Below are 16,315 nucleotides of genomic sequence, written 5' to 3' on the forward strand. Positions count from 1 at the left end.
AGTGAAATTAGAATCCCAAAGAGGCATTTGCATTCCCATGTTCATTGCAGAATTGTTCACAACAGCCAAGGTGTAGAAACAACTTAAATGTTCGTCAACAGATGAGCGGATAAAGAAAAAGTGATCTACACATAGGATGGACTAATAGCCTACAAAAGGAAACCCTGCCATATGCAACAACATTGATGAACCTCGAGGACTTTATGCTAGGTCAAATAAGCTAGTCACAGAAGGACAGATATTGCATGATTCCTCCTATATTAGGTATCCAAAATAGTCAAATTCATGGAGGCAGGAAGTAGAATGGTGGTTGCCAGGAGCTAGATGAGGGGGTTAGAAGTGTCCACTGGTTAGAAAAGTTTCAGTTATGCGAGTTGAATAAGCTCTAGAGATCCACTGCACAATGTTACGCTTCTAGCTAACACTACTGTATTGTGCACTTAAAACTTTAAGGGGGTAGATCTCATGTTAGGCATTCTCACCACAATTTTTTTTTAAAAACGGAATGAACAACCAACTGTCTTTGTAAATTTTCCGTGAGATCCCAGAGTGCCAATCTCATGCTTACCCTCTCTCATAACAAAGTGGATTTTCCCAGGTGGCAAATAATCTGACAAGAATTTGATATCTAGAAAGTTCACAGATCCTAGCATGCGCCTTTACATGTTTTCTAATTCTCTATCACAACCTTCTGATTATCACTAGAATTTTATTTGACGGTCTCCACTGAGTCTTTCAGTTACTGAACAATATGGAGGTATGAACTTAAAAGGTTCACTTATGAAAATAAGGGAAGTTCAGATTCTGTTTTCACTAGTCCCCTATGCTGACTTTGGATTTTGAATAGCTCCGCTGCTCATTGAATAGTCTCTATCAGTCTTTTCCTGAAAAAGAAATCTTCCCCTGCATTTGACTCCATGTTTTTCTCTCCATTACCTCCCAATTCAGTAGGAGAATCTCCCGTGGGGATCTTTAGTGACCTTTTCAGCTTTTTTGGCTCTCATGTTTGGTCATCTGTATTAGGTTGGAAACCCTCAGAACAAGACTTCTGCCAGAGTGTAACATTTATATAGTTCTGTTTCATAGATTTTTAAGTATACAGATTTCATTGCCTTGTATTTATCTAACATTATGTCAATACTTATGCTGCCTTAGATTATTCCAAAGAGAGGTCTGCGTGGAAGTTGGAAAGAAAATCATTAACATGGAATGTATTCGCTGTCTCTTTATATACCGCTTGTGAAATACTAATGCCGCGGACAAATACATCGTCAGCAGGAAACTAATGCCTTTGTCATATACACTGGCCTCTACTTAAGGTTTTCTTTAGACCTCAGAAGATGACAAGACAGCGTGGAATAAGTGACCCTGCACGCGATTTTTCTAGTTCCCTGAAGAGTAGTTGATCTATGTGTGTCTGTGCATCCTCACCTTATCTGGGGCAGAGCTACAAATCCAGTTTCATGGTTAAATTAGCAGGTAATCCCTCCGGTTGCAAGCCTTGAAATGGTGTGTATCCTTCAGAGGAATCTGATTATGGCAGATCCCCAAGGTTCCCGCTTCAGTGCACAAGGGCTTAACTCAGAAACAACGGACTCAACAGGGGAATGAAGTCAGTGACGGGAAACAGCCATGTGATTCTTTTGTTGGGATGCTTCCCGCTGCACTTGAGCAACAGGAATGGGATTGGGTCGCTTGCACACTTGTATTCCAAAACTAGCTGTTAAGCCTGGATTTAGCTTTTCCTCTCCACCGTTCTCCCCATCTTAGTAAATGGCACCATCACCTTTCATTTGACTCCCTCCTCAGCACTCTCCTCATGTATCCAAGAAAACATCTGCACAGTAACTGACTTCTGAAAAACCTTCGATGTATCTACTTCTGGCCACCTCATTCCTAGTGGACGCCCATTTCATCTTTCCATAAATTATTGAAAGAGGCAGTGAACTCTCACCCTATTTTAAGTATGTCTTCTTTACTCCTTGTCTATACTCTGCCTGAATAAGCTTTACACTTTTTTTAAAATATTGCAGCTGTACCAAAAAAAAAAGATAATAATAATATAGAATAATATATAGAAATATATAATAATATAGAAATATGGAAAATAATATAGAAAATATTAGAAAATAATAATATAGAAAATAAATATAGAAAATAATAATATAGAAAACTTTGTGTACCCACTAGCCAGTTTGAAGGTGGGGGGGGGGTATAAAACAGGCACAATTGAATTTTACCTTTCTCCACGTGTTCCCCACTTTTCTTCCCGGGACATAAGCACTCTCCTGAATGTGGTGTTTATCAGAATCTTTCAGTAGAGTAAATCTTGTCATGTGAAGCCTCTGCTTCAGCCCTTCACTGTGCTTCCATTACTTTTAGTCCCCAAACCTATTCCGTGGCTGGCGTGGCCTCCCGTGGGCTGTTGCTGTCCCCTGGCTGCCTCTCTCCAGCCTCCTCACACACCATCCTCTATGAAGTCAGGGGAGGCCCTCTCCCTGCTCTAGCTGCCTGGTGTAATCACTCAAACATACTAAGCGCTCCATAATTGCTAGCAAATTGGATGAATACATGAGTGACCGCCAGACACTGTGTTGAGATACAAATACGAAAAAGCTCTTGCCCCTGTCCTCCAGGGTTTGCAACAGATGATAAGACAGGGGAACAGACCAGGGAGTGGATGTGAAGATCAACAATCGTAAACCAGTGAGGTTGAGGCTTATAATAGAAGTTGGGATGCGCGCAGGGATGGAACACCAAAGGGCGTAATCAGATCTTCGGGGGTTGGAGAGGATAAAAGACAGCTTCTCACAAGAGGGGACGTTTAAACTGAAGCTTGAAAAATGAATAGAATTTTTCAGGGCACAGAAGGAGGAGAGCGTATTTCGGGCAGAGGACTGCCGCTTGTGAAAAGTGGGTATGACGCAGGGCACCCGCGGGGAGCTGGGAGTGGCTGAAGCATTGGGTCCGTGTGGAGAGGAGGAGGAGAACCGGGCAGTGGCCAGACCAGGGAGGGCTCTGCATACTGAGCTGTGGCATTGGGACCATTGTCACTGTTGAAACCCAGTTTATTACGTCTGCGGCAGATGCTCTGCCCGGCCAAGGCTGAACAGCAGATACAAAGATGAATAACTTGACCCACCTGTGCTTAAAAGCCTATCTAATAAGGAGACACAACAAATCCACAATGCAAACGGTTTTTGCCCCTCTTTTTCCTCCAGTAGAAGTGTCTCTGGGAGGGCTGTATTTAATGAAATTGGGATTTTTTTAAAAGACTTTTTTGGTAAAGTCATCGGACGGGAGCTGAATGGCCACACACCAGAGGGGCCAGTGTCACACTCCAATGCCTGTGACTCACTCTTACAGTGTGACCGCATTGTAGTAACTAGTCTTTAAAAACCTCCACAGTTGCAGAGTCTACAGAGGATGGTGACAGCCACCTGAGGGGCTATGGTGACCCATGTTCGCATGATTTTAGCCCCGACCTTTTGCATGATGGCATGGGGTTGGGGAGGGGCCTGTGCTCACCTTCTATTTAAGGTCAGCCATGAGGGGACACGCGTTCACATAGTTCAGCCCCTGTGGGTGGCAATAGGAGATAACCATTTCTTTAGCTTAAGAACGGCCATCTTTCTTAAAAACGTGTAAATACTCCTGAGCATGGATAACGTGGTAAAGATTATATCCCATTCTCACTGTAGCACATAGTAACTCATCAGATTTCTCCTGAGTGAAGGTTTAAATATGAGGGAGAGAGCTAATTGCCACTGTATAGCTGCATCGGGTTTCTGACAGTGGCATTGTATGAAGAAGAAAATGTGGAAGCCTGAACGATGAATGCTCATAAATTTTGTATCTCCCCACGTCTCCTGTATCCCAAATTCGTGCAAAGGTTAAAATGTTCTTAATTTTTATTCTAAAAATCTTAGAGAGGCGTTCCGTTAGCACTGGTGTCTGATCGAATACAGGCTTGCCTCGGCTTCATTGAGCTTTGGGCACACAAACGAGATGAGCTTTTGTGGCCGGTTATGTCATTGAGGCCAAATGCTACCTGCGCCCCCTTCGCTGCTCCATTCACACACTGAACAGGAACTTCAAATGAATGTCCAGGGAAAGAATTCCTCCCAGCACGGTGGACCTTTTGATTCTGTGCCTTAGCACATATAAACTGAAATAAAAAAATATTTTATCCCTTCAGTTCTAATTAGTCTGAAGCAGTTACACAAAAGTGCATTCGAGATACGCGCTCTTGCTGCTCCAACACAAAGACAAAAATATGAGAAAACCAGGTTATCAATTACAGTATAGCTTCCATGCTTTCCCACAGTGTCCTTTGAGGAGTGCCTCTTTTTAACCTAGGATATGATAGTTTTGCCCCCCCGAGCCTTTTTGTCAGATATAAATATGGTGTTGGGGGGAGCATATGTAAGCATCTCTTTTATTTTCCCTGGGTACCTCTTCCCAGTGCATGTTGTTCTGGTCGAAGGCACTGTATTGAGAAGTTAAATGAGGCTCTTTTGTGAATATCATTTCCTACTGCTTTACTTTGGTTGTATAATCAGATGTTAAGGTTTAGTTGAAGTGAACATGTTGAGAAAGAAATGGAAAAAAATGGCATCTCTAAATGAGATATCAAGAGAAGTAAGGTGTTCAGGTATCTACAGGTTGATGGCTTGTGAGAAGTTTATCTATCTGTCTCTAAGGTGGAGAGAATTCTTTAGAAATAAGAAGAAAAAGAAAGGAAAAATAACCAGAATTGTGATTTCATCTAAATGTTTTACAAAATATTTTTTCAGGCTTGTAAAATATCTTTGTGATAGTTGTTTTAGTTAGATCCCGAATTATATTTCTTTCATGTTCTATAGATTTCCACTTACCATTTAGATATCTATTTTCAATAAGCCTAATTGTTTTCTGCATTTAACCAATATACAAAATGTAGCTAGTGAAAAAGAAATAAAAGGTATAATGATTAGAAAGAAAAAATATTCTCATTATTTTCTAATGAAGTGATCATCAATAAATTAAAGCGCCCCAAAATGTACAGATTATTAGAATTAGTTCTGGAGCTGAGTAAGATTTCTGAATCTAAAATCAATATACAAAGGCAGTTTTCTGAATGCCACCACAAACTGTTAGAAAACATGATTGAAACTAAAGTTTTCAATAATAATAATATCTTCAAAAAAGACTAATAAGTAAATTGGAATAAATCTAAAAATGATGTACAAGACATTTTTGAGAAAATTAATTAAAAACAGCTTAAGATATCTAGAATGCTAAATAAATCTATATACTATGTTTATGGGTTGGAAGACCCAAAATCAAAAGGAGTGAATTCCTGCTAAACTTACTTAAAATTTCAGTGCAATTTCAGTCAAAATCCAACACAGTTATTTTATGTGTGTGTGTGTGTGTGTGTGTGTGTGTGTGTGTGTGTGTATCTTGATAAACTAATTCAGAAGTATGACAGAGTGAAAGACTAAGGATAGTCACACATTCTTTTATTTTTTAATGTTTATTTTTGAGGAAGAGACAGAGCCCACGTAGAGGAGGAGCAGAGAGAGAAGAGACACAGAATCCAAAGACACAGAATCCGAAGCAGCCTCAAGTTGGGCTCTGTGCTGGGCACAGAACCTGCTTAGGATTCTCTCTCTCCCTCTCCCACTACCCCTCTCCTTCTTCCTCTCTCTCTCTCTCATTCTCTCTCTCTCTCTCTCTCTCTCTCAAAAAAAATAAATAAATAATTCTTTGAAAGTAAAAAGTGTAAAAACATAAAGGAAGGAAATGATAAATTAAAAAATGTATGAAAGTGGTTAGCAGTAAATTTTAAAAGTCATATTTATGTTTTATTCTATATCTTTTAGTCTGGATGGTAGATAAACTGATACATGGGTGTTTATTACTTATTCATATATGCATAAGCATATATTCTCTGCATATGTTATGAATTTTATCATTTAACATTTATTTTTAAAGCTATTAATATACATAGTCATATATATATATATACACATATATATATGCAAGTAGCAATTAGTCAAATGCCACAAAATATCCATATATGAATGTGTATGAATGTTTGAATATGTACTCAGGAATTTTTAAATCTAAATATCGCTTGCAAAGACTCAAGGTCAAGGAAAATGCTTTTTTAGTATTTGGTCAAATTTTTTTTCAAATAGGATTATAGGAAGTAGAATGTCCTACATTTGAATTAGGATCTAATTTGTGAGATAAATGGTGGTACTAACCACATCCTACTCTTTTCGGCCTCAGGGAACATATAACGAATGCAACCATATAATGAATTCTGTAAGGTAGCCGTGCTGGAAGAATAGATATTCTTTTTTTTATGTTTTTATTTTATATTGGAGAGAGAGATAGAGAGAGAAAGGGAGAGAGAGCACGAGCAGGGGAGGGGCAAAGAGACAGAGACAGAGTCTGAAGCAGGCTCCAGACTCCCTCTGAGCTTTCAGCACAGAGCCCTACGAAGGGCTTGAACTCGCGAGCAGTGAGATCATGACCTGAGCCAAAGTCAGCCACTCAACTGACTGAGCCACCCAGGTGCCCCTGGAAGAATATATATTCTAACAAACTCTTCCCTGAGTCAACACTAGGAGGAGATGACTGAATAAACTTAATTTGTTTGTTTGTTTGTTTCTTTGTTTATTCATTTGGCGTGAAAGTAAGAGTTGTGAAAGAAACATAAGGCATGGATGGTAGAAAGTCTTAGGGCTGCTTTCAATCTCTCAGTGCTCTCAGTGACTACAGTCTTTCCTAAATTGGAGCTGATAAATTTCATAGAAGAATACAACCTATTTTTGAAAATAAATGCCTCTTTGAAAAGCTCAATCTAGGTGGTATTAGCCAAGATATTGATGGGTTGGGTGCATCTGGGTCAGATAAACGAGTAAAAATATGTCTAAAATGCTTTCAGAGGAAGCAAACTAACTGGATTGTTAACTGGGAGTAAGGATTTTATGATGCTTCAGATTTAAGATATTCAATATGCATTTTGTATTGATTTACAAATCCATATACTCTAAGATTTGCTTTTCCTCAAAAGAGAATAATATAAGAATAACCCAAGGATATAAAAACTCCACTGCTCTACAACATGAGTTTCACTTTTCTAATTCAGACAATACTTGCTTGTTTTCCTTAACCATGTTGAAAGCCACTTCTTATCAATATTTCACATGAGTTCTTAGCAACCAAGAAGTAAAATGCTTAACTGTAGTGATGAGTTCCACTTAGTTCTCATTAACATTATACATATAACATAATGTGACTATGTTAACATATTATTAACATAATATGAATATATACCATAATTAAATATAAGAAAATATAAGATGTAATTATAAAATATATAAAAAGTAAATATATAACATGTTTGTATATGTGTGTATTTGTATATGTGTATATACACACACCATACACATGCCTGTATACATTATAAACAAAGCCAAATACATATTTTCCTTTCTTTTCTCAAATACACTGAGTTTTTCTTTTGGCATCTAATGTTTTGAGTGTTCAAATTGTAGGGCATATTGAAACTACCAAGTGCAAATTGTCATATGAATGTACAATTGGGTCAGTGCTCTTTTATTAACAAGCTCTTTTGTCCCTCTCACTGATAATTCATCTTCTCAAGGGACAAGACTACTAAAACTTCAGAGAAAATGTAGTTGTGGTCACAATTCTGTGACTGTGAAAGGGCTCATGTCTCAAGGAGGTCAGAAGTATCACAGTTGGAATCTGACCATAGGGCTGCAGAGATCAAGAGCGGACAAGGGGAGGAATCAGTGTAGCTGCAGAGCGAGTCTCCCCAGAACCCTGATTGTAAAAGGATGTCACAGGGCAATACAGATGTTCCAAATGTATGTTGAATTTGGACTGCAGCTACATTTCTGTAGCATTTCTTCCTGACCAATGCACACAGCAGTGCTGTTTAGAAGGGGTTAATTTTAACCTAATTTTTACAGAGGAAATTGCAACTCAATGAGAGTGAAGACAGGACATCATACCTCTTGTACAAGATGAATTCAAACCTAGGCCTGTGCAGTCCACTTGAACTCTTCATGGTGAGAAATGCGCACACACACACACACACACACACGCACACACACATTGTGTGTGTATTATATATGCATATACATATGTATATACATATGTATATACACACACAAATATATGCACACATATACACGCAAACTATTTACATACTGTCTATCTAAACATTGCATATATGACACTATATATATGACATGATCTAGAAGTTAAATGCTAAGGCATTAAAACCAAGACCATCTGAGGCAACAACTGGGATACTTTACTTACACTAGAAAAAAAGGAAAGAGCAAACCCTTGATTTGAAACTAGTTGTGCATGGCAGATGGCGGTTTTTGAGAAAGCAAAGCTTTTCTACTCCCTTTTATAGCTTCTATCTGGTCTAGATGAACGGTATTTCTCTTGCACTAAAAAAGGGAAGGACAATGAAAACATGGTCAGTACATTCAAGACCTTTCATGACCCGACTTGGAAGGATTGTGGTAAAACTTAGGGATGAAATCTCTCTATCTCCTATGAATGTCTAAACAATGAAGGGAAACAAAATCCTTTGGGGAAGAATGGATGTGGGAAGGCATAGTTATAACTTCAAAAATGTGGACTAAAATTTGTTTTGTAAACTATAGGTTTGCATAGACCACTATTCAGGGCAAGAATTCAAAGGAGTTATTCTCCTGCTACCTAATATTTTCACTTCAAATTTACCTGATTTTGAAAGTAAGATATGCAGTACTACAGATTATTCAATAAATACAAGAAGGTCTGATGAGACAGGAAAAAAGTTCCCTATCTGAATATGGCCTCCCTTTACATTTGGCCATCTTGCTTCCAGAGCTCTTTCTGGTCATTTAAAAAATGGATGTTAAGTCCTTTGAAAAGGATGGGATAGTTTTTATTGTTCTTCAGGGTAAGGGGGAACCCTGGGGATAAAATAAAAGCCACAGCAGGGCATGTGCTCCCCTCTCTAGAGCAAGACAGAGTCTGGATGGAAGGCCAGCTGGTAACTTTGAGCTGCCCTAGGTAGTTTCCCAAAGGGGTTACTTAGTCCCAATAAATGGGCAGAAATTCTAGGGTCAACTGATATTCACAGGTCAAGAAGCCAAGTAGTTGTTTTCTAGAAAGACTACCCACAGTGAGCAGGGTCCAAGAGATTAGGTGGGAATCAAGATAGAGACTTTGCAAACATAGAGCAGCATAACCAACCCAAATTAAACAGACCTCAGGTACTGGGGTCTAACTCCCAGCTAAAACTCTGCTACATGTGAGTCCAGCATTTGACGCAGGATCTCTGAATCCCCAGTCGGGGTAGGGGCAGGGGGAGGCATAAATAATTCAATGCAACCCTCCCATTCCTCCCCATGTAGGAATAAGACTTTTGAAATGTTACCTGGATCAATCTGAATAGAGGAGACGAACTTGTTTCTGAAGCAAACGAGCAATCAGTGCTTCCATGAGAAGCCATGCACCACACAACTCCAGGGGGTGCCATTCATTATCTGCAGTGTGAATGAACCCATCTCTGCAAATCCTACATAATGAGAAACATTTGGAGCAGAGGGAAGAAGGGTGCTGTTGACAGGGGCCACTGGCAATTAACATGAGTTAAGAATAAGTCACATGGATTTATTTGAGAAACAAGATGGAGAAGGCAAGAACTACAGGCTACAATTTTGTCACCGGTTCAAAATGAAAATGAAAGAGTTACAGACTTCTGTCTCTCTTTCTCTCCACATCTACACAATTCTGGCTCCTGCTCTTTCCTTCTAGAGTTGGAGAGAAGCACTTTATGTAGTCAACATACATTTTTATATCGGTAATTTCATGAACGTAATTCGTAGCCAATAATCAAGTTGTCACTTGTTGCCTTTTTTCCCCCAAGGAATGGCTTTGCTATGATTCGTAATCCCCCATGGTGCCTCGGGCCAGTGGAATAAAGGAGTCTAGGAGATGTGATATATTTTAACATATATATTTTTTATTTATAGAAAATGCACTTGATATATTTTACCTTAACAGCTGGTTGGAAGTGTAAAGGGAAAATATTTGGTGAGTGACAATATTGTAGGTTTCTTCCAAGGAGCCACTAGTTGGCAAGCTCACATGAAACTCAGAAATATTTTTTTTCTTTTTCTTTTTGCTTAAACATCTAGGTTGCATGTACAAACCAGTATCCTCACAGTGAACTGTGAGGTCTACTCGCAACAATTTTGTCCAGAGGAAGCCTGTTACATGAAACCTATCATTGTACGGTTGCAGCTGGCAGACAGTTCCATTACCAGATAACTTACCACAACTTAATTTTCGAATTAGCAGTTGCTGCCTCATATGGTTTTGTTTAAAAGACTGACTTAACTACAAACAAGTATTTGTCTGAAAGGGGTGTAGTTTACAGCATAGTGAGAATGCATTGTGATTCATCAAATGGCATTTTTGAACAATGTACGTTGAATTATGCCCAGACTTCACTTGTTCCCTTCAAGCAAGCTTGTCGATGACAAATATCGAGTGACTGACAGAACAATTAACCACAAACACTACCCAGTGAAATAACTCAGGCTTTCGTGAATAGAAAGGGACCAGATCACGTGTAAAGCTAGTGAGGAGTCCTAATGGGGAATCTGTTCTCTAAATCCTCATGGAACAAAGACCATGAATTTCCGATCTCTTTGATTAGCATGTAGACAACTTCGTACATCATAAAGGTGACAATAGTGCCTTTGTACTCTAAAGGCAGCATTTAACTATCAGTGCTCAATGCCCTACAGGCACACACATTAGCTCCAACCTTTCCTCTGGGGTCAAAAATACCAACTGAAAGATGATGAAATAAAATACTTTATGTAGACCTTTACACATTAAAGTTTCATAGAAGGTTTCACATAGCCTTTATTACTATGACACTTCCAATTAAATGAAATAACCGTTTGCAACCAATAAGATGTTAAGGTTTTTACAAGGTGCTTACTCCATCAGAATGTAAGACAAGATATCTCGAATGTAGAACTTTGGACATTCAGGCTTTTAATTATCTGTTGCCCTGTAGTTAGAGTCCACAGTATACCTTGACCCAAACTAGAAGAGTGCAGAGAAACACATATCATACCATTTGGGTCTGAAGCACAATTTTGAAATCATATAAACATCCCAGTGTAAGTCCAATCAACTAGTATATATTAGACACAAAAGACTTCAAGAAGTAAAAATTAGAAGGAATTTAATGGATTGCTTGTTGTCTGCACATTTTTATTTTAAACACTGACTGTGTTTTTTACACATCAACTCATTCAACCACAACAGCCCAATGATTACTCCCCCGTTTAACAGATTAGCGAACTGAGCCACTAAGATGGCAAGTAACAGTCACACCACTAGGATGTAATTTGCATCTACAATTAAGTAAATTCTGTAATCATATCATCCACCTACCGACTTAAGGCTCATTTGGTGGATTGCAATAGAGGAATCCAATGTAAATCTATCCATAAAATTTGTCAATTAAAAGAACAGAGGCTGAAACGGATCCGAGGTGACTACAACTGTGCTCCAAAGTATAGGTGTTAGAATTTACACCAAGAAAACAGGTTGTTTCTCCCTCAAACTCCTTTTAAATAAGAAGCATGTAGTGATCTAAGGAGATATTTTATGATTAGCCCTTCATATGGCTACCAACTGTTTTGAAAGAAATAATACAAATATTTTGCTTAAATTACTCCATAATGTAAACAACCAGAAAAATGAAATACAGTAAAACCTTGGTTTGGGAGCATAATTCATTCCAGAAACGTGCTGGTCATCCCACGCACTTGGTATATCAAAGCGAATTTCCCTATAAGAAATAATGGAAACTCAGGTGATTTGTTCCACAACCCAAAAATATTCATAAAAAAAATTATTACAATACTGTAATAAATACAAAATAATAAAGAAAATATAAAGAAAAATAAGCAAATTGACCTGCACTTAAAACCTTAATGGCTTGTGTGAGGGACACAAGAGAGAAGACAGTCATTGTAGAGGACGACTTCCACTATCACTCACGGAATCACTGCTATCTATTGGCTCAATGGAATCTTTTTCTTCATGGGGGCCATTGTATATGCTCGCACGGATGTTGACTACAGTACAGTATTAATAAACTTGTCATATACTATATTTAATGTAACTGGAAATAAGGCAGCAGAGGAAAGGGTCTGTATCTGCAGGCAGCCTGACCTAGAATGAAGCAAAGCATTCCTAAGCTTCCTCTTTTATGAAAAGCAAAGGACTGTCCATAGGAGCTTTGAAGTGACAAAAAAAAAACACACAAGTGCCAGTTTTGGACACCTTCCAACATTCTGAAAAATCACTGATTTCTACCAGACACCGAGACCTGAGACTGAGCATCAGAGCATGGGGGAAGATCACCCACAATCCTGCAGAGAGAGAGAGAGAGAGAGAGAGAGAGAGAGAGAAGAACCATTAGCTCAGTTGTGATCATTTGGCATCACGTTTGTGACGTTTGGCATCACGTACCTCGTATTGGAAGACATCACTCGTTTATCAAGTTAAAATTTATTGGAAATGTTTGTTCGTCTTGTGGAACACTCACAGAACAGGTTACTTGCAATCCAAGGTTTTACTGTATATATTTTCTCTACAATAGAGCATGCCTCAAAAAGCTAAAGAAAAGAGGTAAATGTTTAAATGGGATGTTGGCAGCTCTAAGTGCCTTTGAAGCTTTGGAGAAGTTTTCTTCCATGAAAGCACTCACTAATTTGCATAACTGGTTCTCATTCAACACCTAATCAGATTTCCCTACTATCCATAGGCCTGTAAGGTTTTTCCCTCCCTCAGGTACTAGCCACTGCTGAAAGGACATTTTCAAAATTTAGAAATGTATTGAAAAGTCAGTAGAACCCATCACTACAGTTAACCATTTCACTCCATGGTCACCAAGAACTAGGAACCGCCTTGCAACATGGTTAAGGGAAACAAGCATGTATTCTCAGAATTCGCAAAATGAAACTTACGCTGCGGAGTAAGTGGGGTTTTTTGCACTCTTGACTTCTTTTACACATCACTCTTGGTGGTGGCAGTGGTAATGGTGGAAATAGATTAAGAGCAGTGGTGGATGTGTTCGCAGTTACAGTAGCTGTTGCTTGTTAATTGTATTTGCAGCACTGTAATATAGTCAGAGCAAAAATAACTTATATTAATGTTACAGAGATAGAAGAACAAGAATCATAATGATAGTTTTTATACATTAACAGATTCTTCCATATTTTTACTTATTGCTATGGGAACAAGATGAGACTTCACCTTTGCAATTCGGGAAATTGTAGTTCTAGAAAACTTTTTCCTGGTGAAGGCAAGGAGCCGTTAAGGATTTGTATGATTTGAAAACTGGGTTATGGAGAATGGGGAATGATTTTTTTTTTTGCCAAATCTATGTGGAAACATCCAGAGATAAAAATATACATATGTGTATCTTTTAAGCATTAAAGGTAAGAATTAGGCATCTGAAATCATTTATGGTCCTGCATTTTGCAACTCTGTTTTCCTGGGAACTTGCTGCTGCTTTTCTTACACTTGTTTTTGAAAATTAATTTAGTATTGAGTCACAGTTATCATATTGCCTTGATTACTGCCCTCTTTATTCTTTAAATCACGCAAAGTTTCTTCCATTAGCACATGGAGAATGGAGAATAGAGAAATAACTATTCAGAGCCACTGTCCCTTACAGAACATTCTCAGAGTATAATTTAATCCTTTCCTTGAAAGATTATACCTGCAGGGGTGCCTGGTTGGCTCAGTCAGTTAAGCATCCAACTCTTGATTTCAGCTCAGGACATGACCTCATAATCTGACGGTTTGTACAGTTTGTGAGATCAAGCTCTGCGTTGGTCTCTGTGCTTACAGCATGGAGCCTGCTTGGGATTCTCTCTCTCCCTGTCACTCTGCCCCTTCCCAGCTTATGGTTTGTCTCTTCTCAAAATAAATAAATAAACATTAAAAAAAAAGAAAGATCGTACTCATAGGATTTTTGTATCTACCTAAATGGTGAAAATATAAACAAATACATCATAGATCCTGAAAAATAGTTACTCTTCATCTTTATAATTTTCATAATGTGATATTCACTTTGAACATTGATGATGACTCAAATTTTACAGGGAAATAAAATTAAAGTGATGACTGTGTCACTGTATCTTAATATCATTTAGTAAACTTGAGATATGTGAAATTGCAATTGTACAAAATTCTGCTCAAGACAAATGAAATTTATTTTGAAGCATATTACTTGGCATTTGAAAACAAGAAGTAATCAATGATTAAAATACATGGTAAAGATTTTAATAGTTAGAAATATATTTTTTAAAGTGAATAGCTAAAATTTAATTATGCTCTTAATGAAAAATGAAAAGGAAGTCAAAGGAATAAGACATTGCTAAAAGAAATTAATTTCCAAGTAAATAACTGCATATTTAAATTTCCAATAACTTATCTAGAAACCATAACTGAGAATTTGAAATAATAACGACCACAATATGCCAATGAAAGCTTTATTTAGACCATGAAGTGAAGTAACAAAAACTTTAACACTTTTTTAGAGGTTTAAATCTACACAATTTTGTGTGTTTTTTTAAACTCTTGCTTGTTTTATTTCATTAATTCTTATGAAAATAGAAAATGATCTATGGTAGTCTCAGGTAGCTAGTTAACTTGTGATCGCCTAAACATTACAATTGCATTATCACAAATAATTTGCTTTGGGTTTTACTTTGTGTGTGTGTGTGTGTGTGTGTGTGTGTGTGTGTGTCTTTTTACATATATGTTCTTAATTGTGCATTTCTTAGCTTAATATTAAAATTAGTTATCATTCACTGAGCTGACCGTCCTTTCAGGAAGCAAAAGACCTTGGAGGCAAGAAACCAGTATTGGATTAACAATCTGTCACGGATAATACACAAAGTAAATAAAGCCAATGTGAATAATTGGAAGTGGGCAGAGTTATAACATAAGAGCTATTGAAAGTTAATTCAATATGAAGTTCTTTGTAGTTAATTCTCTCTCATTATCCAACCACTAGAATAGGCTGCCATTGATAACTTTCTGAAGAGAGTCATTTGTGCATTATCAGTGTTTTACCCTTTTATCTGTAACATATAATGCTTTTCTTCTTGATAGAGTGCTAGTATTATAACTGAGCAATGTACAAGTTTTTCTATGGGTGTTTAACATTCTTTCAATTTTGACAAAAAGGTTTAGAATGTTTTCTGCATTTTAGTGTTGAAGATATCCATGTGTGGTTTCTAAAAGGTCCTGAACTGAGATTATAGTTGAAGAAATACAATTAAACTTTGTGAAAATGCAATTAAACATCATTAAAATGCATTCATTTGTAAAAAGGACTTGCAGGTTCAGCTAGTGTTAAAATAACAAGGGATTAATAATGGCAGATTGAATATTTGAATTGCACACCATACTGTATTACCTTTTTAGCCTGATGATCTCTCCCACAGTCCACAGTCACTTTCCCACAGTTAAAACTGTACATATTCTAGATTTCTGATTTACCAGTCTGCAAGGTACTACAAAATCATATGAGACTTTGTTCCTTAATCCAGACTGTTATTGATCAGACGTTAAGACATTCATTATATTCCTTTTTTTAGCTACTTTGATATTTTATTTTCAAAATAAATAATGGAGTATTTATTTTGCAACGGAGTTGGAGGTACTTTAATTAAAATTTTATATGGGATTTTCCTTAACTTATTTCCTATTTTTTTTTCCAACTACAGGTTTCATATACACTGGAGAAGTCGTACATCGAATGCTAACAGCCACACAGTACATAGCACCTTTAATGGCAAATTTCGATCCCAGTGTATCCAGAAATTCAACAGTCAGATATTTTGATAATGGTATGTACTGGTTAGCCTGTTCTTTATTGAATGTGTACTTTCAGACATCGATCATCAGATTCATATTAATATTTTATGCCCTGGAGTTTTTCTGGTAAGCTGGATTGTAAATCACTTGATGCAAATGCCTTGAGTCGACAAATATACTGTAACTGTTAATACGTGGATTGAAGTGTGTGGTCACATGTCACTTATTTATTCATTCATTTGTTGGTTCAACAACTCTTTATTAACACCTCTCTTAGGCACTGTAATAAATGAGTTGCTGTCAATGACTTTTTGAACAGAGCAAATAGATTCATTTAATGCTATTTGCAATAAGTCCTTAT

General features: G+C 37.4%; 1 protein-coding gene across 2 annotated transcripts in view; it reads left to right on the top strand.

The window, feature by feature from the left end:
• The window catches only part of PLXDC2 (plexin domain containing 2), a 442,292-nt gene that overhangs the window by 293,698 nt on the left and 132,279 nt on the right, over positions 1-16,315 (top strand). For both annotated transcript variants that reach the window (XM_053225369.1, XM_027073562.2), the window contains exon 5: positions 15,864-15,986. In XM_053225369.1, coding sequence (XP_053081344.1) covers positions 15,864-15,986 — 123 coding nt within the window. The remainder of the gene's footprint in view (positions 1-15,863; positions 15,987-16,315) is intronic.

This window comes from Acinonyx jubatus, chromosome B4 (genome assembly GCF_027475565.1).
Source record: "Acinonyx jubatus isolate Ajub_Pintada_27869175 chromosome B4, VMU_Ajub_asm_v1.0, whole genome shotgun sequence".
Taxonomy (NCBI): domain Eukaryota; kingdom Metazoa; phylum Chordata; class Mammalia; order Carnivora; family Felidae; genus Acinonyx; species Acinonyx jubatus.